General features: G+C 44.5%; 1 protein-coding gene across 1 annotated transcript in view; it reads left to right on the top strand.

Moving 5' to 3' along the window:
* The window catches only part of Rasgrf2 (Ras protein specific guanine nucleotide releasing factor 2), a 200,098-nt gene that overhangs the window by 155,379 nt on the left and 21,913 nt on the right, over window positions 1–22,806 (top strand). The window contains exons 18-19 of the mRNA XM_051182963.1: window positions 8,126–8,232; window positions 21,697–21,809. Of these exons, the coding sequence (XP_051038920.1) occupies window positions 8,126–8,232; window positions 21,697–21,809 (220 nt within the window). The remainder of the gene's footprint in view (window positions 1–8,125; window positions 8,233–21,696; window positions 21,810–22,806) is intronic.

Here is a 22,806-nt window from a genome sequence, read left to right as displayed (position 1 = left end):
ATGAGCTATAATTCTTTTAGACTGATGCAAAATTGTGTAGATCTGGGTGGCCTTGGACTCAGAGAGATCCATCTACCTCTTAATCCTGAGTCCAAGGATTAAAGGTGTGTAGCCCCACCTCCTAGCTTCTGGCTGCTGGGATTAAAGGTGTGTGCCCGGCTTCTAAGGCTTGTGGCTGACTTTGCTTTTCTGAATTCTCAGGCAAGCTTTAACAAATCATAAATAATAGACCACTGCAAGAAACCATTTCCCCATCTCTGGATCTTATCCAGAAAGCCAGTTCAGATTCCCCGTTGTGTTTTGTCTTGACTCTCAGGCGTCCCATCATCCTGCCTTATACAGGACCGACCCATTGTACTAAAAAAAGAAATCTCATTGTTAACTTTACATGCAAGCGATGTGGTTTGGGTCTATTTTCACTCAGGGATACTATATAATCCCACAGATGCAGCTGGATGTATGGAATTAGTTTTGTTTGGTTATCTAAGATGTACCCACTGCCTAAGTGCATGGTTGATATGTTTGCTTTCCCCCCACATGCTCCTTATCTGCCTATGAATTCCTCAGGAAGACCTAGGGAAAGCAAGAAATACACAAAGTGCCCTGACATCCATGAGGGAGTCACAGTAAGCAGATGCACAGGATCTGTGGAGGTTGGGGCGCTACAAGGAGAAAGGATGGGAGTAGACTCGTGGAAGGAGGCTGGGATCTAGTTGAGGAGACATGAAGGAAAAGGCCTCAGAGGCATCTGGATAGCTCTTCCTACAACAGAAGAGAAAACCGAGATGCTGGGAGAGAGAGAAAAAAGACTTTTCCCAGTTATAGACAGGTACTGAAAGCTCCTCTTCTATGTTGTCCTTCCTGCCGTGTCTTTCTGCGGGGCCCAGAGGTGATGGACGAGAGTGAGGATGAAATTGTAGACATTAAAGAAAGGAGAATTAAAATTGGGCAGTGATGGTGCACACCTTTCGTGGAGGGCAGAGGCAGGCGGATCTCTTAATTCCAGGCTAGCCTGGTCTACAGAGTGAGCTCCAGAATAGCCAGGGATACACAGAGAAACCCTGTCTCCAAAACAGAAACATAACAGAGGGGGGGGGGCATTCACTGTTCCCCTGCTGTAGATGGTGTCTGTCCTCTGGCTACAGTGGTGAGGTCTGCTGAGCATGAAGATATGAAGGACCTTGGAGTGAAGAGACACAGTACCTTCATATTAATGCCAGCACCATGAGGGTCATCTCCACTGTCCTTGGGGATGGGGGAGGGGGCAAAGCCGCCGGCTTCATTGGATTTAAGGACTCTGTGTTCAGGGTTGTCTTCCCAATAGAGATTCCTGTTTCTACAGCGAGAGTACTGGTTTGCCACCTGTACCACCAGTAGCCTTGAATCCAGGGCCTGCCTTGTGACAAGGGACCTGGGAGCTAAGTGCTAACTAGTGTATGTGTTCCCATGCACAGCAACTTCAGACAAAGGAGACTAGAACTGCAAGTAGGGATACAAAAGTGAAAAACCAAGAAATGTTAAATTCTGAACTGCTGCTAAGCCATGGGTTGTTGCTAAACTAATTCCTTCCAGTAGACTGGCATGGTAAGCTTGGGTGTCTTCAGAAGATCTCAACTAATCAGGCCCTCCCATTCCTCAGATACACAATGACATGCTCATTCACATACAGTTTTTGTTCACCCATTTTGCAACTTATTTTCGAGTGCTTTTCATTACCAAAATTCGGCTCCCTTAGGGTTAGGCAATACTTCTCTTTTCTTCCTCCCTTCTTACCTAACTTAACTTCTGCTTCTTTGAGTTTGCCTATTCTAAATATTCCATGTAAGTGGAATTGCACAGGATTCATCTGTTCACATCTGACTAATTTTGCCTAGCTTGGTGTTTCCAAGATCCATCTGTATTGCAGCAGCATGTCAGAGCCTCACTCAGAGGCATGGGACCTGGAAGAGAGGAGCCAATAAATGAATGAGGTAGACTAGAGCCTCGTGAAACAGCCAAATTTATTCAGAGCATCAGACAATGTATATACTCTGAGGGTTAAAAAGAGGAAAGTGTGTAATGACAAGGGCAAGTTTCATATGGCAGGCCAGCCACACGTGGCAAAAACATGTTTTTCTATTGAGGCATATAAACAAATAACAATAGCCAGTTATAATGAATAATCTGAAGTAAACTCACTCCTATCTGCTGTGCCTGGGAGGGACACAAAAGCACATTCCAAGAATAATTCTGTGTTTTGAGGAAACTGAGGTCACAAGACTCTTGTCTTGTTTTCTTGGAGTTTTCTCACAAACACTCAAAATTCTCCAATTTTGGATAGTGTTCTGACATTGCTTCAGTTAATGGTGCCTAGGGAAAATCATCTCAGATTAACCCAAATGAGAATTTAAAAACTGAAGGATAAGAGCACACTCATGCAAAGAAGACAGACGAGAACCTTACTCTGCTACATGTGTTTGTTGTCCATTAGTGTGATCTTACAGACTGCCCCTCGTGTCTGAACGTGTGCTGTGACAGACACCTTATCTCCCCCAGGCATGCATCATAATGATGAGCTCATCAAAGATGGGCGATGTGGGTTTTTTTTTTTTTTTTTTTTTTTTTTTTTTTAGCCTAATATAAACATGTTTGAGGGCTTCTAATATGTAAGCATCCCCTCTTCAGCAGAGGCTATGGAAGCCACACACATACCCTCTGCATGGCAGAGGCTGGGCTAAGTGAGGCTAACAGGGCCTTCTTCGTTTTGCTACCTAGAAATGAGAGCAGAATTAGAAGTGAAAAAGATGTAGACAGCAATGTCATTATGTGCTTTGAGTAAGTTAGATGGAATCTGAACTGAGAACTGTAGTGAGATAGTCCTTCTGTGGCACTGACCACGCCCATTGGGGGGGTGGAGCCATGGGCGGAAGTGACGTGTGGAAGGAGTTCGGAGAGAGACCTGGGAAAAGCTCTCTTGCTGGCATGACTGGGACAGGAGAGCATGGGGTTGAATTTCCTGGTGTTCATCTGTCCAGGTTGTAAGTTATTTCTCCCTGAATAAACATCTATTCGGCCTATTTGTTTATCCTGATCCATATTTAACCGCGATAGAGAACCACTTCAGGTATATCAAATAGTACCTTTCTCCTGCTACCTGCATTGAGTAGGGTTTTAGTCCCCGGCCAACAAAGGACTATTAGACAGTGCATGAATTGGATGTAGCTGTATGCACCAGTGGTATCCACAGCAAGTGCCCATTCTCTAACAGCCACTGTCTCTAAAGACTGTCACTCATAGGCTCACTGTTAGCTTAATATTCAACATGGCTTGTGTGCACATCTCTTGCTTATCTGCATTAGCCTGTTTCCTTCCATTTATTAGGTTGTGGCACAACCCACAATACTTCCTCATGCTTAGAAAAATATTCTATACATATTCTACAAAAAGGGACATTAATTAGAAGGTCCTGCAGTGCAGGAGTGACAAGGCAGGGTGGTGTTTAGGAAGATATTCAGATATTTAGATATTCAGAACCCATCTCCATGGGATGGTGGCTATTTTCCATGTTTAATCTGTCAGAGGGTTATCCCTATCCCCACTAGAAAGAAACCTCATGAGAGGGAAGAATTTGTCTCTTCTGCTCACCTAGTGCTGTAGAGATTGTGGAAACAGGAGCTTCTGAATGTAACAGATGTATGGCTGGGAGAAGACTGCGGGGACAAGTGATGTAGCTATGGTTATATGCAGGAACTATAACTGTGGTTCTATACAGGAGCTTTTGAAGTTTTAAGTGGACGTTCTTAGTACCCACTTTGTAGGCGCCATTTTGTTACAAGCAGTTTCCTGCCACCCTGGTCCCACAACCCTGTCAGCCCCAAATAACACACAGAGACACTGCATTAGATACAAATCTGTTGGCCCGTTACTAGCATTTCTTATTGGCTAGCTCTGTCTTAACTATTAACCCATATCTATCAATCTAAGTGTTTTCACATGGTCATGACTTACTGGGAATGCAGAACCTGCATCTCCTTTGCCTGCTACATCTCTGCAGAGAAGAGTGATGCAAATTTTCTTAAGAGAAAAAATACAATTGTGTATCGAACACTGCATGGAGCCAAAAGGTGTGAAGAGATTGGAACTGAAAAAGCTTAACAAAAGAGCGGATGAGCTAACATTACATGGTAGACCACATGGCAGCCACAAGGCTTAACATGATTACAACATGTGTGGGAAAAGGAATATACATTAAATCTTAATCTTCAGTTCACGTGTGTGACAGTTTTGTCAATGTATCCCATTCTAGAATCCCCTGAGGTGTGAGGCTCAGTGAGGAATGGATTAGGTTAGATTGTGGGTGTATCTGTGGAGATTATCTTCATTACATCACTTAAAGTGGGAAGACACCTCACCATAGGTGCCAGTGTCCCCTGGGTTTGGGTTCTGAACCATGTGCAAAAGGAAAAGGGGGGTGTTATTCAAGCATATGTGCGTTCATTTCTGTCTACTCTGACTGTGGGTGTGATGTGACCAGTTGCTTCTAGTTTCTGCTGTCTTGATGTCACCATAACGATGGACTGTCATCCAGAATTGTGACCTAAAATAGACCCTTTGTCCCCTAAGTCACTTTGGTCGGGGTATTTTGTCACAGCATCAGAAAAGAAAAGGAAGGTTGATGGATGATAACTTGGTTCTATAATTTTGCAGGGGTGAAAGCATAGAGTGTGGCATGGTGGGTTCCTGACCTGTGTGTCTGTCGATCTGTTATTTGCAATTTGGGCTAGTGAGTTTTCTTTGAGGGCTCCTCCATGGAGGCTGTGAGCACTATTATTGAAGTCCACAGGATTATCGAGGGCCTCAGCCACCTTTAACTTCTGAACATCAAGGAAAGATACACAGTAATTATTGGGCCTGAGCATCAGTCCTGGGCCTGTGTTAGCCATTTCCAGAGAGACTTTCCCCAGACTCTGCTGGAATCTTTCTTTTGGGTCAAAGATTGTAGAAGTCTCTGCACTGAATTGTAGCCCCAGCTTCAGGCAGGTATCTAAACTGTCTGCTTTGCTCATAGACCATGTCCTGGTCTACACTCTCAAAGGGGACAGAGCTCTGAGAACTCCAGCTTGCTATGGAAGTCTCAGTCCCCACCCTGCCCTTGCTCTTCATGTAGACCCTGGTGCTTCTTGCCTTGAACAACTTAGATGCTGTAATTCAAATCTCATGAGGCAAAACTAGAAATCTCTCCCCTCCTCTCAGGACAGCCACCTCCATTGGGGACTTGGCTCTGATTTTCACACTGCTCTTACTGTTCTTATGTATTTGACTCTGAAGAATCTCTTACTGTCTTATAAACTCAGATGGAATAATATTTGTTAGTTTTACCCAGAAATATATATATTTCTGGCTGTCCTGAAACTCACTCTGTAGACCAGACTGGGCTCAAACTCAAGAGACCCACCTGCCTCTGCCTCCCAAGTGCTGGGATTAATGGCTTTCTGGTATACCTAGGCTGCCAAGAGCTAGCTCATTATCACCTGTAAATGTCTGCCCATGGGTGGAATGTTCCTGTCCATATTTAAAGAAGAGAGAGGAAAAATGGTCTTTGGCTTTTTATAAGTTTACAGACTCCCCTACCCCAATCATCTCATCAGTTTTGAAGGCCATTCTTTCAGTCAATTGTTCTTACATTCATATCTAATTCAGTAAATATTTAGTACATTTTTTTTTAGTATTTGGAATTTCATTTAGTCATTTAATGCATAAATTTAACCTGAGTTCAGATCTGCATAACCCACACTATAGCCAGATATGGTGGATGCACATCTGTAACCTCATCACTGGATCTGGGAGACTCACCAGTCACTGATCTATACAAACTTTGAGCTCCAGGTTCACTGAGGGACCCTGATTAAAAATCAAGGAGGACACCCAATGGCCACCTCTGTACACAGATGCATAAGTTCACACTCAGAGAGAGACATATACCACACACACACACACACACACACACACACACACACACACACACACACACACTAGTCATAAACATAAGAATAAATAGTGCATATAAAATACAGTATATGCCATACACTGGACAAATGCTGGGGCTCAGCAAAAATACACTAAATCCTTATCTTCATGTAGGACAAAAATATTTGTCATAAGTCTGCTGTTGGGTGATAGGTGCCATAAAGTAAAATCAGTGTTATTATGAGATGTGATGGGAATTTTCCCCTGCTCTGGCCAGAAGCCTCATTTGGGAAGGAGTGGGAGGCTTGCACTGATTGAAAGGGATGGACCAGTCAGTACAAGGTCTAGGTAGGGATCACGAAGAACTAAAGGATGGAGAGATAAAAAGCAAAATAAAAACATATGGTTCCAGAAAAGGCCAAGCAGAACAAACCCAGAGAATGCCTGTCATCTGTGTCGAGGACTTTTGAGTTTATTGTGAGAACTGTTGAAAGGCCTTAAACACCAGTTTGACACTCAGATTTGTCCTTTGGGAAGCCTTTTTGGCTTCTGGGATTCCAGACTTGAGACAACAGAGGACGAGACCAGAGAGGTTTGCTGGTATTATCTAGGGAGAGACAGAGAAGTTCTACCATGATTACTGGGATAATGAAACCAGCCAGGGCTGGGTTTGGGGGAAAGGCCTCTTTCTTTGAGAGCATATTGTGCTTGTGGTGTGTTTGAAATATCTAAGAAGAAAGTATGAAGAGCGGTTGGACACCTGGGTCTGGATCTCACAAATGAGGTCAGGGGGTGTAAACATGTGAGTAGTGTGTTATAGGTAGTCACTTCAAAGATACATTTCTGAAGGACTAACTGCAGACTGTTCCTGATACATAGATATAGAAGCTGTTAATCACATTAGCAGATTTGGTCTTGCTGGTGGGTGAGAGGGGGTAAGAAGCTTGGTATGAGGAGTGGATTTAGTCAGAGACAAGGAAATGGAATCATCAAGTACAGACAGCTCTTTGAAGAAGAGTTATTGTTGTTGCATTCTGGGCTCTGGGTATTGAACATATTAGGCAAGTGGTTCACCATGAAGCTACAGCCAGATCAAGGTGTACTCATTTTTAAAGGAAATAGATTGCTTAATTATTATTGGATCACAGAGTGTTTTTAAAAGGGAGTCAGTGTGAAGTACTACAATATCTTACTCATAGTGAAAAGGTGACTAAGGCAGTGGCATGGTGACAGAGGAACTCAGAGTCACTGGGCTAGAGCTGGGGGTAGAGTTTGGTGGTAGAAAACTGGTCTGGTATATATAAAGCCCAAGATCTCACCCAGCAAAAGACACAAGATAAATACTGAATTATAGTAGCGGTTCACATGTGAGTTCTTGCTATTGTACAGATACTGTGATAATGTTTAACATTTGTGAGTTGGCAAGTATAATCCCACAACAACTCTATGAGATGGGCACATAATGAACATCAGAGACTGGTATAATTCACCAGAACATGAGGGCAGAAGCGACAATCCAGCCAGTCTTTTTGTTTTGAGTTATTTATTTCCAAGTTTATTTTCAAACACCAATTACATAAATATTATCTACTAGTATAAAGAGATGTGTGGGTATGTCTATATCATATAGTGGTTAAAACTTACCAACAAATCTTTCATTTCGTGTACTCACAAGTTTTCTGAGGTGACAAGATTTGAAATTCATACTTTCAGCAGCTTTCCAATACTTCTTTTCAAACACTGGCTGCAGATGGGCAGTAGAGTTTGTCTCCCTTGCAAACCCACCTCCATCTTCAAATACTACTGGTTACGCAATCACTTTGTGACAAAGGTATGAAAACAATCCATACTGGTTCCATTCCTTTTGTTCGAGTTCCCTCTTGGCTTTGTATCGTAGAGCATGAGAGGCAAAAATAGAAGTGTCATCAGTGGATGGCTAGCTTTCCTCGGTGGCCTTTAATAAATATGTGTGCATTATTCATGTAATTGCACCTGTAACTGCAGTGTGCTGGCTGTGAGAATATAATAAGTAAGCAGGGATAACACATCTAAAGCCACCTTCCTCCCTGGCAAGATGCAGCATGTATGAGTTTTGTTAACAGGGATCCTAAAATAAGTGACCTTTTCTAATCCCTGGGGACTGGCCCTAACTACAATGTATGGTTTTTCTCCTCCAAAGGGTTTAACAATACTGAGAGAACATGTGACAAGGAGTTTATCATTCGGAGAACAGCCACCAATCGAGTCCTGAATGTCCTCCGCCACTGGGTCTCCAAGCATGCGCAGGTAATTTGCAAGTTCCAGGGACTATTTTCCAGGATTTTATGTTTAAGTGAACTTTTCAAGCCATTGCACATGTAAACTATCTCCTGGCACACGGTGGTTAGAAGCCTTGGGATGTAGAGGCTAAGAAGGGGAGATGTAAGGGAAAGGCACACGAGTTTCCAACATTGCTATTTCATGTCTGCAGATAAGCTGGTACATTGGTAAACTGGGGCTCCCGTCTTCCCCATCTTCAAGGCAGCGCCACCTCCCACACTACAGACATGGTCACAACTGCACTAGAATACCCTGGTTACATCTCAGGGTCCCTCTGAAATTGTGATGCAGAGACCCCCCATCTTCAGTGGTACCCAGAGCCCACGGAGGCAAACACCACAGTGGCCCATAAAGGCCCAAAATAAATTTTATCTGATAAGGGAGGGCTTTCTCAGACCAAATCATAAAATTCACCAAATCTTACTTCATGTCTTTTTATGTTTTGGTTCCTAGTACTCGGTTTTTAAGTTGAAAGAAATCTCAGTTTTTCTATTTAAAGAAAGTGTAGAATTTATTCCCCTTCTGCAAAATAAAGCCAGGCCCCTCTTTACCTTGTTGGCTCTAATTCGCACTTTATGGACTCTATATCAGGCTTTCCTGGATAGAAAGACCAGGGCTCCAGTTGACTCAGATCAAGGCGAAGCCGAAAGACCGCATAAAGTACAAGCATAAATGTCCACATAAAGCATGCACATCTGGGACTCAGGCTCCTGCTGCTAAGGATGGGAGAGATGCTCTTTTCGTCTCACTACATGAGCCACGAAGCATACTTTGCAGACATGCTTGCCCTAGTTCTGTGGTGCTGGGCACATGGCAGACATCTGCTTGGTTGTTGAACTGAGTTTCCATCTCAATGCCGCCACTGGTCATGTTCTGCCCTTTAGTTTCCACAGGGAGCCAAAACATGGGCTGTGTCCTCCAATGGACCCACAAGCTGGACACTACAATGTGTGTGTTGATGTTGCTGTGGAAGATAGTGTTTTCATGAAGCACATACACATGCATGCATACACACACACACACACCTCCTGCTGCAAAGCCTTCTGTATCATTTACACAATTCCCAGGTGTCTGAAGGTGTCAGATCTGTGTTACTCTGTGCTCCTGTGGTTACTGTGATCTGAAAGACTACCAGGCTGTCAAGTCAACTAAGACCTGCGGCTCACTCACAAGGTTGTCCCAGACTTAATATATTTCAGGCAGTTCTTGTTTTTTCTTTTTTCCTGAGTTGTCTATTGATTGGTCATTCTGAAGAGAGTCTGTCCACTTAAGAAATGTCACACACATGGAGTGATGTGGAAAAGAAGCTTTGGCTGTGGCTCACCATGGGCTCAGGGAAAGTGTCTAAAAGCATGAGATCAGACACCACCTTCCCCCCAAAAATTTATGCATTGAATATCATTACTACTCTTCTTCTGTTTTCTCTATTTATCTGTTAATAAGAACTGTGCTGGGTTAGGTGTGAGAGCAATTAAGATCAACATGGTCTCTGACCTCAAAGATTTCCAGTCTTGGGAACAGGTGGCCAGTCTCAGCCACTTTGCTTAGTGTAATTCCTGCACAACAGGCTCACCCTCTGCTTTTTCTGACTGCCTTAGACATTCAGGCAGAGGACCAAAGCCTCAGGAGGCTGGTCAGAGGATTATTTCCTCTATGTACCCTTAAGGGGAGGTGACAGGCCACCTAAGGAGGACAATAGGGTACTCTTGAAAGCAATCCAGCTGCTGTTGTGTTCAGTCAGCAGCGGGAAGTCAAGACAGGACAGTGGGAAGTCAGGATAAGTCATGTCAGGGATGGTGGCAAGGTCAGTTACCTCCCACAGGAGGAATGCGCAGAGTTACTTCTCAGTCAGCCACGGAAAGACAGAGTTTAAGGAAGCTACCAGCCCCGTGCTCTAGCAGAGGGACAAGGCATTCACTGGGGCCAGGTGAGAAGCTGTGTGTGCATACACAAGGGGGGGAGGAGGTTCTATACATTGTGAGTAAGTAGAACTTCAGGGATCGGGTCTGGCCCTGCCCCCTCACCCGCCCAAGCAGACTGCCCGGAGGGGTTCTATAATCCCACTGGGATAGATGGGTAAAGTGGAATATTGGAAGCCCAGGACCAAAGGGAGTTGAAAATGACTCACAGGAGACCAGGCATTACCTGAGTCAGTGAGCTGCCCAGAAGAGTTATCTTCAAAATCCCATGGGCAACTAATCACTGTCATTCTGCTACACAGAGAAGGAGCCAAAGCCAGGTTTCTGCTTGTATATCACAACAGACTCTCCTTTCCCCTGAGCATCTACAGCCACAGTGAATGAGTGGGGTCAAGGTGGGGTGAGCATCTTCCTGACGGGTGGACAGGGTCACGATTGTTACTAGTGTGAACTGCATATTCTGCCTGTTCCAGTGAGACAGTTGTAACTGGAAGGTTCTGGAAGAGTGATGCCATCCCAGACCTCACACAGGACAGTGGAGAATGCTGCCTGATGAAGCCACCCCAATAATCCAGCCATTACACTTCTTAATCACCTCAGTCTGCTGACATGAATTTTATGGCAAACTCAGAAAGACATATTTATCTGAAAATGAAGCCCCTTTGAGTTAGAATTGCAGTTACATGATTTCTTCCTTTTTATTGAGCTGTGATAGACTTGACATAAATGGCACCGAGCATAACTGTGCAACTCAGTGACCTCTGTAGTGATCCACTCCCTGAAATGCCACCCTTGTCAAGACATAGGTCATGTCTATCCCCCAAGAGGACTTCTCCCTGTCAACTCTCTCTTCCCAAACATTGCTCAGCTCCTGTTAGCTTTACCTGTGTTGTTAGTGCCACAGAAGGACTATCTCACTACAAGTACGTTTTAATATATTCAGGATAAGCCCTTTATTTGCCCAGTTATATTCATTTCCTCTGGTTTATTCTTGCTTTGATCACTCTTTCTAATGCAATATATATTTTTAATGCAACACACATACACACATATATAATACACACACACACACACATATATAATACACACACACACACACACATATATATATACATATATATGTATATATATATATATCACAAACACATGCACTCTTCCCATTGTATAAGGATGTTTGTGATGGTTAGTTCTGATTAAACCATTAAGTCTGATTAATTCTGATCAACTTAGTTGGATTAATGGGCACTAGGTGTTATGAGGCACACCATTGGGTGTGACTGTGAAGGAACTTTCATGGGGGTGTAGTTAAGGAGGAATGAGCCACCCTGGTTGTGGGCAGCACCACACCCTGTGCTCTAGCCCAGCCATGAATACGAAGGGGAAAGTGAGTGGAAGAAAGGCTCTCACTTGGCTTCCTGACCACCAGCCCAATGGAATGCACTGCCTGGCTCTCCTGCCATGGTGGAGCTGCCTGCCACAATGCCATTATCACCTGGTCTGTGAGCCAGGAACCCCCTGAACCATGAGCCAGAGTCAGCCACTCCCTCCACGCATGGTTTCTGCCAAGTATCCTGTGACCACAGTGAGAAAACTAACGGGTACAGCTTTGCACAACTTTATCCTATAAACAGAGGGGAGGGACAGAAAGAGAAAGAGGGAGGGAAGAAGGGAGAGAGAGAGAGAGAGCACAGTCCCTACAGCTGAGGTAATACTCCAGTGGGAGGCATGTTGGGTCTGTGTTAACAGGATTTCCTCACTGAGGGTGTGGGTGGGTATCCCAGAGACGGGGTACAGTATGGAGTAAAGAATCTGGCCTGGCATTTACTGGCTACGACTCAGAAACCTTTTTGCCCCAGACCCTAGATTTCTTTTTCTAGAAAACTTGGGCTAACGCCCCTTCTTCCTATGAACCACGGGGATGATAACATGAGGTAGCAGATGTACAGGGGCTGTTGTGGATGGCGGTTCTTTGCGATGGCCGTGTGTGAACACTGCCTAAACCCTGACCTTGGGTAGTCAGAATGTCATCCCTGTACTTGACACACAAGCTACTGAACTCTCAGAGGGCGTCTGTGACACTATCCTCTTGAACTCTAGGAGAGTGCTAAAAATGCAGCACTTTACCTGTAGTGCCCTGCCCAGTGGCTTCTAGGCCTGTGCGGCTGACTGGCCTCTAGGGTAGCTAGCATGGTGGGAGCATTGTGATGTTATCACTTAATTAAAGTGAAATCGCTGTAAATGTAAACCAGAGATCTGGCACAAAACTGGACCTAGCACTGAGACCCCAGGTCTTGCAGTCCTGATGAATGTTCTCCTCCACTGTCTTGGTAGGAAGCTGAGGAGGAGCACCTATCCCCGCGGAGGGAAAATAAAACCTTTACATAATTCTGCTGTTGTACTGAATGAATCGCAGGAGATGGCAGCTCCTCCCTCCGCAGGAGGGAAGGACCGACCTGCCTCCCTGTGTCTTGCAGCTAGAAGTAGGAATGTCACTGAGTGACTCCTGGAGATGGGGCAGTGGGTGCTGGTGTGATAGCCAGTAGCAAGTTTGCTAAAGGATATGTGGGATCACAGGGGCCTGAGATGCAAGTGTACTCACTTCCTCTCAACTGTTGGTTATTTTGACTGTTGTAGAAGCCTCTTTCTAATTTTTATTTCTTGTCATCACTCTGCGAAACGCAGAACTCAATGTCACATCAGAGCTTGGAGAGTTCAGCTGTAGCCTTTGTTCTAGATCTGAAGTGGAGGTTGAGCCAGGACAGGCATAGCTCAGTTTTTGGTGTGGGTGGGATAATGCAATCTGTAAGAAACAACTCACTACTGAACAGGCAGCTGCTGTCACCTCTACTGACAGCTCTTGGCCAGCTGCCCGCTCTATCCATCCTACCCCAGGCCTCAGCGTGCCTGTCTATGCCCATCCCTGTTTCTGTTTATTTGCCTCCAGTTCTTTTCCATCCACGTCGCCAGCCTACCCTCAGCTCCCTAGCGGTGGCTTTGCTTTTCCTCTCCTCTGGCCTCTGAGGTTTCTAGACCCATCGTCTGATGACGACCAGCGTTTGACCCTGCTGCGGCACTCTTTAGGTCTCTCTCATCCCTTTGAGTAGGTACCAGGGACATCGTGTTTCTTCTTAGGTCTTAAAGATCCTGGGTCAAAAGGTCAAAGGAAGATCTCTGGCCTCTGAGCAGGAGTGTCTTCCAGCCTGAGTGTGTCTGCTTTCTCACCTCGCCGGGGATGTGGCCCAAGGATCTGCGTGGTTTTGTTGTGGTGGTTTTGAGAAAGGGTTTCTTCTCTGATTCAGAACTTGCTCTGTAGACCAGGCTGGAGTGGAACTCGGAGATCTGCCTACCTCTGCCTCCTAAGTGCTAGGACTAAAGGTTTGTGCCACCACCACCACCGCCTGGCTCTGCATGGGATTCTTATGCACAATTGGATTACTTGTCAGACTCAAACTATTAAGTGGAAACTACTAAGTGAGAAGTCTGTGTTGACTGTTTTGTTTGTGAATCCTAGGGATTCTCTGGGATTTGTTTTGTTTGTGTTTGTTCTTTGTTCTTTGATTTTTGCTTCCCCTGGTCTAGACAGTTAATCACGTTTTTGTTTGTTTGTTTGTTTAATCCTAGTTAATTAAGGACTCATCACATTCCCCTTGTCTCTTACCCATTTCTACATTTGTCTTTTGAAGCTCCCTTCAGGTCTCCAGGCTTGTCTTAGTATTGGTGAGGCATTTACAACAGGATTTATTAGCCACTGTGAACTGGATTAAGCAGTTAAAATGCCAAAGTCCTTGGAAGACTTTTTCTTCTCTTTAGTGGCTACAATTACTACTAAAACTGCTAAAAGTTAGTTTCCCATAGAACTGCTAAGATCCCTTCACCTTTTGACAATGGAAATCAATAAGAATTAGCACATCGAATCTGACTGCTTTGATAGATTCTTACTCTTATTTCCTGATGACATGGGATCAGGGCTTGCTACTCCTCATTGGAATCCCCCTGCTCTCATAATTCCTCTTGAACCTTGAAACCATGACTGGAGACTATGGGGTCAGCCACTTCCTCACCAGGGAAATGATGGCCAGTCATGCACTGGGATGTATTTGTTCCTTGTTTCATGGTCCGGACCTGGACCAGAGCTCTCACCACTGCAGAGCCTTCCAAAGATACCAGAGGTCAATGGCATACTCATGCATCCCCTGGCTTGCTCAGCCCCTGGCTTGTCTCCTTTGCTTTCTTTCTTGTTGTGCTCCTCTCCCCACCTCTGCTCCCAAATGTCATTACACTGAGCTGCTAGTCTCTGTGCATCAGGCCTTTACTAGGATGACCATCAACAATGCTTCACATGCCACAATTCTATGAACTGTCTCCCCTATGAGAAGGAAAGTTGCACATTTGTTTCCAACTCTTTGCAACAACTTTTAACATGGGTAGACCCGACCACATCCTCTCCTACTGTTTTTCTAAGGCTTATATTAGAAGTAGGCTCAAAGAACATTGAAATGACAGTTGGCATTATTCAACTAAAAAATTATAAACATTGAAACTAAAAGCAAGCCCTTCTGGACTTTTTTTTGTTATTGTCTTGAAAGCTCTGGTCCATTTACATTAATCACCTAACTAGAACCCTAATAGAAAACACTCACTTGGAAGAAATCTCTCTGAACCTCTCTCCCTGATGCATGTTCTTATCCAGGCTAACTTTTTAGGCTTAAAGAGGTAAGCTTGGAAACTACCTAATTTCAGAGTCATGGGGCAGTATTTCCAAATTCTTCATTCAACGGTTGAGGACTAGAGGCTAAGTATTTCTAAGTCTTTTAAGCTCAGAATCATTCATCAGAAAATAGTTGAATAATGTTTTTGTTGAGTGGTGCTTTCCTTTTCAGTGAGTTGGTGTCAGTGTTACTATATGTCTATATTTTGTACTCTGCCTTCTCCTAGTACTTCCCGCTTCACATCTGCTAAGCTGGTTTCCCAAGTCATCAGTTTAAGACTTAGGCAGTTCATTACCACCTGTCCTCATTCCGTCAAGAAATGTGTGTGGGCCAGCCAGGAGGGAGCAAGGCACTGTGCTTGGCAAGTCTGGGGGTTGTCTAGAGTCTAGTACCTGGGCACAGGCTCCCAGAGCATGGTCAAGCATAGGTTCCCTACATGCGGATCTTCTTTGTAGTTTCAAAACTCAGTTAAGGAGTGATGAGTAAGTATGAGCGTTATTGGGAAGTGTAGAAGTACCATTGCTAAGCGTAGAAGCAACATTGCTAAGTGTGGAGGTACTGTTGTGTAAGTGTGTAAGTATTTATTGTGTAAGTGTGGAAGTACTATGGTGTAAGTGTGTAAGTATTTATTGTGTAAGTGTGGAAGTACTATGGTGTAAGTGTCGAAGTACTGTTGTGTAAGTGTGGAAGTACTGTTGTGTAAGTGTGGAAGTACTGTTGTGTAAGTGTGGAAGTACTATGGTGTAAGTGTGGAAGTACTGTTGTGTAAGTGTGGAAGTACTGTTGTGTAAGTGTGGAAGTACTGTTGTGTAAGTGTGGAACTACTATGGTGTAAGTGCTCTTGCTTTACAGGATCTCTCAAGCTGCTGTCCTTTGTATTTTCCATTAGCACTCCACACCCATTATGCAAATGAAGAGGTTGTTCCAGTCCTTTGTAGTTGAGTAGTGGAGAACACTGGAATTCCCTCCTCTTTACACTGTTTCCAAAGGGAGAAGTTGGTAGAGTCAATGCTGCCCAGAAATGTGAACACAGGCAAGCCAGGGGGTGACAGAAGTGTGGCAAGCACAGTTGGCTTAAGGGAGTGCTATCCTTAGTTCATCGTGATGAGGGCTGAGGAAGTGCATCCCAAGCAGCATCCTGGTGAGATCACACAGCATCTTTCCCTCCTTCCCTACTCACAAAATAGCCGAATCTGACACCCTATAACGCCATTTAAACTCTCCCATCTTGTGCAATTCAGGAAGGCAGAAAGCCAGTGCATACTTTTCATTTCTTGACTGTCAACCTGAGCCCCAATCTCTGAGTTTAGGATCTGCCACACCCTAAACCCTTGCTTTTTGGACCTTTGTTTGGGTTTTTAGGCTTGTTTGTGCAGATCTGCTCAACTCTGCATGCTCCCCACTTTTAAAATCGCTGGCCACTGTTAGAATACACTGTGCTGATTACAGAGAAAATCACTCTCGTAACTCTCCTTCTCCCTGAATTGTGTTTACTGATTAAGATTGTCCCAGTACCCTGGAGTCCCCTTGGCCGCATGCGGTATGTAGCCTGCTCTCTAGAAAGAAGGAATGTGGTTTTCAGAATGTTCAAGCTCTCAACACAGGTTAGTCTTACACACGATGGAGGATTTTAACGTTGTTGTAAAGGTGTTAGATCCAGGCTATTTGTGGATAGGGAAACAGGGAAAGATGCTGTGTGGTCAGCTCAGGATGCAGGCTTGGGATGAACGTCTATAGTCCTCTTCATGAGGAACCAAAGGCAACATACCTGTGAGTGAGCCATGCCTTTCACTCTGGGGAACATGAGTACTGTTTGATTGTATCTGAACGTGTTGATTCACAGATTTCACTTTCTCCTCCTCCTTTCTCCAGCACCGGGGCTTGAACCGGAGGCCTTGAAACATCCTAGGCCAACACTCTTCCTCTGAGCTCCATCCCAGCCCTGTTGTTCCTTTCTATTTTGAAGTAAGGTCTAAGTGAAGCAGGTTGACCTTGAATTTACTCAGTAGCTGAGCCTGACCTTGAATTTGCAATCCTACTGCCTCAGCTCCTGAGTAGCTGGAGTTACAGCCTTGTGTGGTTAAAATCTCATTAATACAACTACTGTGTTCAGACTGTGACTGATGCATCTGTACTTTCCTCGCTTGGAATGGGGATAATGTGATATGCTCCCAGACTGCTTGTGAAGGTCTGGGGATAACTAGTAGCTAGCACGGGGCAAGCTGTCACCAAGTCCGAATCACAGTCCTTGCCAGCCTCGTCTCAATGCTTCCTCTCTTCTGGGCATCATGAGACCATCAGTTGATAATCTGTAAGTGTCCACTATGTGCCACAGTCCCGTTCAGAGCCTTATGACCTGTTCCCTCCAGCACTGCATCTCTCCTGGTTCTCAGACTGTGTCTCCAGCCCCCATTGTTGCTCCGAGCCTGGACGGAGCACCACACAGCTCCCTCTGCTCTCCCAGCTGTCTCAAACCTGTGCTCTAGGAGTCCTTGGCTTGTGTTGCCTCCATCTGCCCATCCACCCAGCCTTGAGCTCCTCCTTCCCCCGCCCTGTAATACTGACTTGTTCTATGGCTATGGGAAGAATAAGAAGCAGATTGAAATGTAAACACCTCATATTTCCTGGGCCTTCACTCCCCCGGCCCCATGCCGATTCTCTGTCTCCACGCCTCTGATTCATTAATTTGGAGTGGAGGGGCATGGGAATCATGTGGAAGCCTTTACTGAGGGATAGCCTCAGTCAATGACTTCCTCTGGTCTCAATCTGCTGCTCCCTTGCTGTTCTACATATAGAACTAGGGTTGCTACTTCCAGAGACTGCAGCGGCCCAGCAGCGCCATCTTGTGGTCAAAGAGCTCCACTGAGCCTGAGCCAAGGCTTGGGGAAAGCAGCCAAAATTACATTCTATGATCAAATGAAGTCAGCAGGACTTATAAATATCCTATCTCTGGATTTAAGTAGGGGAAAATGTCTTTCCTTCCTGATTTATATTTGTGATTGGAAATAATACTCTATACTACAAATGAGACTATTCAATGGCCTATTGTGTATTTTCACGTTCATTTATGAATAACGTAATGTCCTGTAGGTACATCAAAGGTTTCAGCTTTGAAAGTAAAACAAAAGTAGTGCAAAGCCTCGCTGCTAAAACTTGGTCCCTGCAGTTTGTTCCAAGCATAATCTTGGAGCTGGAGAGATGACTCGGTGGTTAAGAGTACTTGCTGCTCTTGCGGAGGACCTGGGTTTGGTTCCTAGCACCCACCTTGGTGGTTCACAACAGTTTGTGGCTCCAGTTCCAGGAGATCCAATGAATACTAGACATACGCATAGTACACACACGTGCATGAAGGGAAAACATTCATACACATAAGATAAAACAATCTAAAACAACACCCCCAGAATCCCAGTGCCTCTCCAAGTGGCTAAACCAGGCCTTGGGGTTCGCCACAGCCCTGGTGACTCCTGCATGCATGAGACCTTGGACAGCACAGGTGACAGGAGTCAGATGGCAATTCTGTGATCTGGCTCATGTGAGCACCCTTTCTCAGCGTCCACGGGTTACAAGGGATGTTGAGAACTTGGCCCCTGTCTCCTGTCTCCTCCATGGCCCACCTAGTGAGGAAGGAAGGAATTTACAGGAGGCTCCATGGTGAAAACCCTGTGCAGATGTGAGCAAACTCACGAGGGAGGCTGACCACTTGTGTGATGTGTCAGGGAATCTAGATATGGCATCAAAACAAATACTCAAATCTAACCATGTGTCACACTTCAGTCATCAGCTGCTTGGACCAGTTTCCCCAGGGTTCAGAAGAGTAAAATTGCAGTTAGAATGTTTATATTGAAGAATCTTAGGTTTATTTTACTGCTTACCAGTAGCTCAATAATCAGTATTTGTTTATATGATGATCCTAGCGCTATTTACTGAAATTTTAAATTTAGCTTTCCTTGTACAAGTCATGTGTCAGGATGCTGTTTATTAATTCAGTTTGTTCCCTGACAGTTCCCTGCATGGATGTCATGTATGTGGACTGCTCTGACTTCCATGCTGTCATCTCCCTCCCTTCCCTAACCACGTCCCATTCCCAGGCTCATGATCTTTAGTTTTGTTTGTGTACCTCTGGGCTTGGCGAGGCCTTCTGTGTGGACTTGGTTTTGGAACTATCCACTGGAGTCTGGTAGGCTCACCAAAGGCTACATAGCTGAAGACAGTAGTCCCCCTCGTCCTCCAGCCCATACTTAGCCTAAAGTTCAGCATCGGGTGTAGGGGCCTGTGAGCCATCCATGGTCCCTGCCCATCCATGGCTGTGAAACAGCCTGTCTTGTGCAGGACCAGCGCAGACAATTGCGGATGCTATAAGGTCATGATTATACTGGCTGTGTTGGGTCTGGGATATCGTCACTGCCCTTCTCCCTGTTTTCCAGCTCTTCCATCCTCCCTGTCCCTCTTGTGCAGTGTGCCAGGAGTTGTATAACTGTTTTGTTTAGGACTGCACCCTCATCATCACTTGTTCTCAGCACCTGAGTCTAGGAGACCTTCCACATTTGCCGACTGGGGGCCTCCAAACAACCCCTGTTGAGCCCAGCAGCTGCTCACGGATGCTAGCTAATCACTAATTAGCTCGCAGCAAGGCCTGAACAGAAGGCTGGTGTCCTTCACACTAATCGTGCTGTTTATGGGAATCAGATTATTTGCATCATTAGAGTCTCAACATAGCTACATGAAGACTCACTAATATACATCAAATATTTATTAAGGAGATAGACTTCTGATGGTTGTGATCCCCTTTGGTAGTTCAGAGAGACTGAAGTAGACAAGGTCGTTAACTGTTTCAAACTACAAATATCTCTACCTTGAGATGGAGGTTGGATGTAATGAAGAAAAACCAGCAGCAATATATAACCATTCTTTTAAAAAGGAAAATGCACAACGAGAAGCTGTTGAACCATAAGTAGGTGACATTTTATGGGAACATTATTTCGTGTTAGGGTTGCCATTGCTGTGATGACACACCATGGCCAAGGCAGTGGGGTTTATTCCAACAGCAAGGAAAGGTTTGCTTTTACTTTCTCTTCCACATCACTGCTCATCATCAAGGGAAGTCAGGACAGGAACTCAAGAAGGGCAGTAACTGGAGGGGGCCATGGAGGGTACTGGCTTGTTCCTCATGGCTTACCTAGCCCATTTTCTTAAAAGCACCTGGGACCACCACCCCAGGAACGACATCACCCTTAGTTTACCTCTTCCCCATCAGTCACTAATATTAAAATGCTCCACAGACTTGCCTACAGCCTGAATTTATGGATGCAGTTTCTCAACTGAGGTTCCCTCCTCTCAGACGACTCTAGCCTATGCCAGGTTTACAAAAGCCAGGCAGGACAGATATGAACATCTGTATTGCCCTCAGGCCCCAGAGGTTCTTGTTTCCCATGAGGTAACACTTTAACAAACAGTGAAAATAAAGTCCTGAGAATAGCTTACTGTTCCTTTTGCCATAGAACTGAGATGCACAAACTACTATCTCAAATTAGGTTAGATGTTTAAACTGTCTGCAATTCATAAAAGTATGGACATTTTGTCCCTAATTTGCTATGTATAGTAAAAGTTCAACTGTTTTCTTTTTATCTAACTAATTACCATTAGTGATGTTGGTCTCCAAACATTAAAAATGACTCAGAAGGTTAATTCCTCAAAATCATTTTCTTTAGCATTAAACTGAATTATAATAATGGATAATATGGCTAATAATATAATAATACAAGTACTATAACAGCATGTGCTGTAATAATTGTAACAGATTCACGTGGGTAACAACCGCTCCCATCTGTACACATGGACTCGTAGTCTATGAGAGTGAGGCCCTCCTGTGTACACCTGGCAGCCCTAGGTGATTTTGAATAATTCCTAGCACACTGTCAGGAGAGAGTGCATCAAAATTCACTCCATAAAAGAGTGCAGGAGCCACAGTCTCACATATTTATTGTTTGTCTTCTGATATTCTGTCTTAAGAATTTCCAAGGCAATGGAAAAATTACTAGCATTCAAAAAATAAAATAAACCAGTGTAGCGCTGCACATCTGGAATTACGTTTGTCAGTGTATCTGCATCTGTTTTCTCTTGCCACCTCACACCCTTTACAGCCCAGGAAAAAGTCAATAGTAAAATGACAAATCCAGGGGAAATCTTTATTAGGTGTGTGTGCATGTGTGCACACATATGTGTGGAGGCCAGAGAACACATGAATCTCTCTAGCCTTGGCAACAGTGGCCTCTACCCTGAGCTGCTTTGCTGTCATCCAAGACAATTTATCATTGGTTCAGTGCTCCATCTAGTGTTTATTCCTGCAGTCAATAAGTCATCCAGTCAGTGGTCACAGTGAGGCCATCTACTTTGTCCCAGCTCTAATCCATCCATCCATCCATCCATCCATCATCCATCCATTCATCCATGCACACACACATCCATCCATCCATCCACCACATCCATCTACTACATCCATCTATCTATTCACCCACCTAGCCAGCCACTCATCCATCCATCCATCCCACCATATCCATATACCACATCCATCCATCCATCCATCCATCCATTTCTCCCTCTTTGTAACAACAATGGCTCACAAGTTACATTGATTCTAATTTGTTACCACACATTGGGATCACTAGGAGCATGCAGTGAGCAGCTGTGGGGCCACACATTTCAGTTCACACCCGGCCTCTGGAAAAACCATCATGGACAAAGGTGTCACAGGGCAGAGCTAACCCTTGAAATAAAGATCTCAAAAGATTCGTTTTATGTTATAGGATTTTGAACTCAACAATGAACTCAAAATGAACGTTCTAAACTTACTAGAAGAAGTTCTACGAGACCCGGATCTTCTTCCTCAAGAAAGGAAAGCCACAGCAAACATCCTGAGGTAAAGGCCAGTGCACCTGCTGATGAGTTATGTCCACTGGGCAATGCTCATGGCAAATAGACCTATCAGACCAGAAGGATATATTTTAGCGTTTTCTGGGCACCAGAGGTTATATGCTCAATAGAAAGGCATTGTCTATCATCTTCTACTTTGTGGGGACAGTTTGGGGTCTGCTGTGCAAGGAAGACTTTGGACTGTAGACAGAACTTGTTTGGAGATGGTTTCTGTAACACCATATAGTAAAAGAGAGAACACCTGGGGATTCCTGCTGTGAATCCAACCAGCAGGGTGGAGAAGGTTTTAATTCTGCTTGTGAGTACTAATCACGGATCACCAGCTCACCTTTGTGGCAGGATGGCGCGGTGTGTCTATGAGAACAGTTGCTTGCCTGTAAAGTAGTTCTACACCATTGTCAGATTGCTGCACTGGCCCTAGCCAGCGTTTTCATTCACTTATCATAAGATTTCCAAGCAGGTACTCTTGTAAGGTTGGATAAAACATGAACTCAGCCTGTCTAGGCAATAAAAGCTTGGACTTAGCACACCTACTAGAAAGTTGTGTTTGTCCATAGTTGTGACATACAGCATTCATACAGGTAACACAGTCTTATGGTTTCTTGGACTGATGGGGGATAGTTCCCACTCTACACAAAGAGTGCATCCATCAGTGGTCTTATGTGGACATGCCACTTACAGCTTCTCAGCTCACTTATGGGCACATTGTGTTCAAGAGTGGGAAGCCTGGCATCTATATGCTAAGGTCTATTACTGCCTCACCATTCTGGTTTTCAATTCTTCCTTCACTTACAGCCTGGAAGTGACCTTTGTTTCCCCCAAGCTTGTTTGCATTGTGCTTTGGTGTGATCAATTATATAGAAGGCATGCATGAAGATAAATCCATTCACCTCAGTCTACCTTGTTGGAAGTTCCTCTCTGATGCAACAGTGCCAAACTTAAAATTGTGGTAATTTAGCAATTGTACCACAAGTCATTCTTAT

Source organism: Phodopus roborovskii, unplaced genomic scaffold, assembly GCF_943737965.1.
Source record: "Phodopus roborovskii unplaced genomic scaffold, PHOROB, whole genome shotgun sequence".
Lineage (NCBI taxonomy): Eukaryota > Metazoa > Chordata > Mammalia > Rodentia > Cricetidae > Phodopus > Phodopus roborovskii.
Note: the sequence above shows the minus strand (reverse complement) of the source record. Positions and strands in the feature narration are given on the sequence as shown.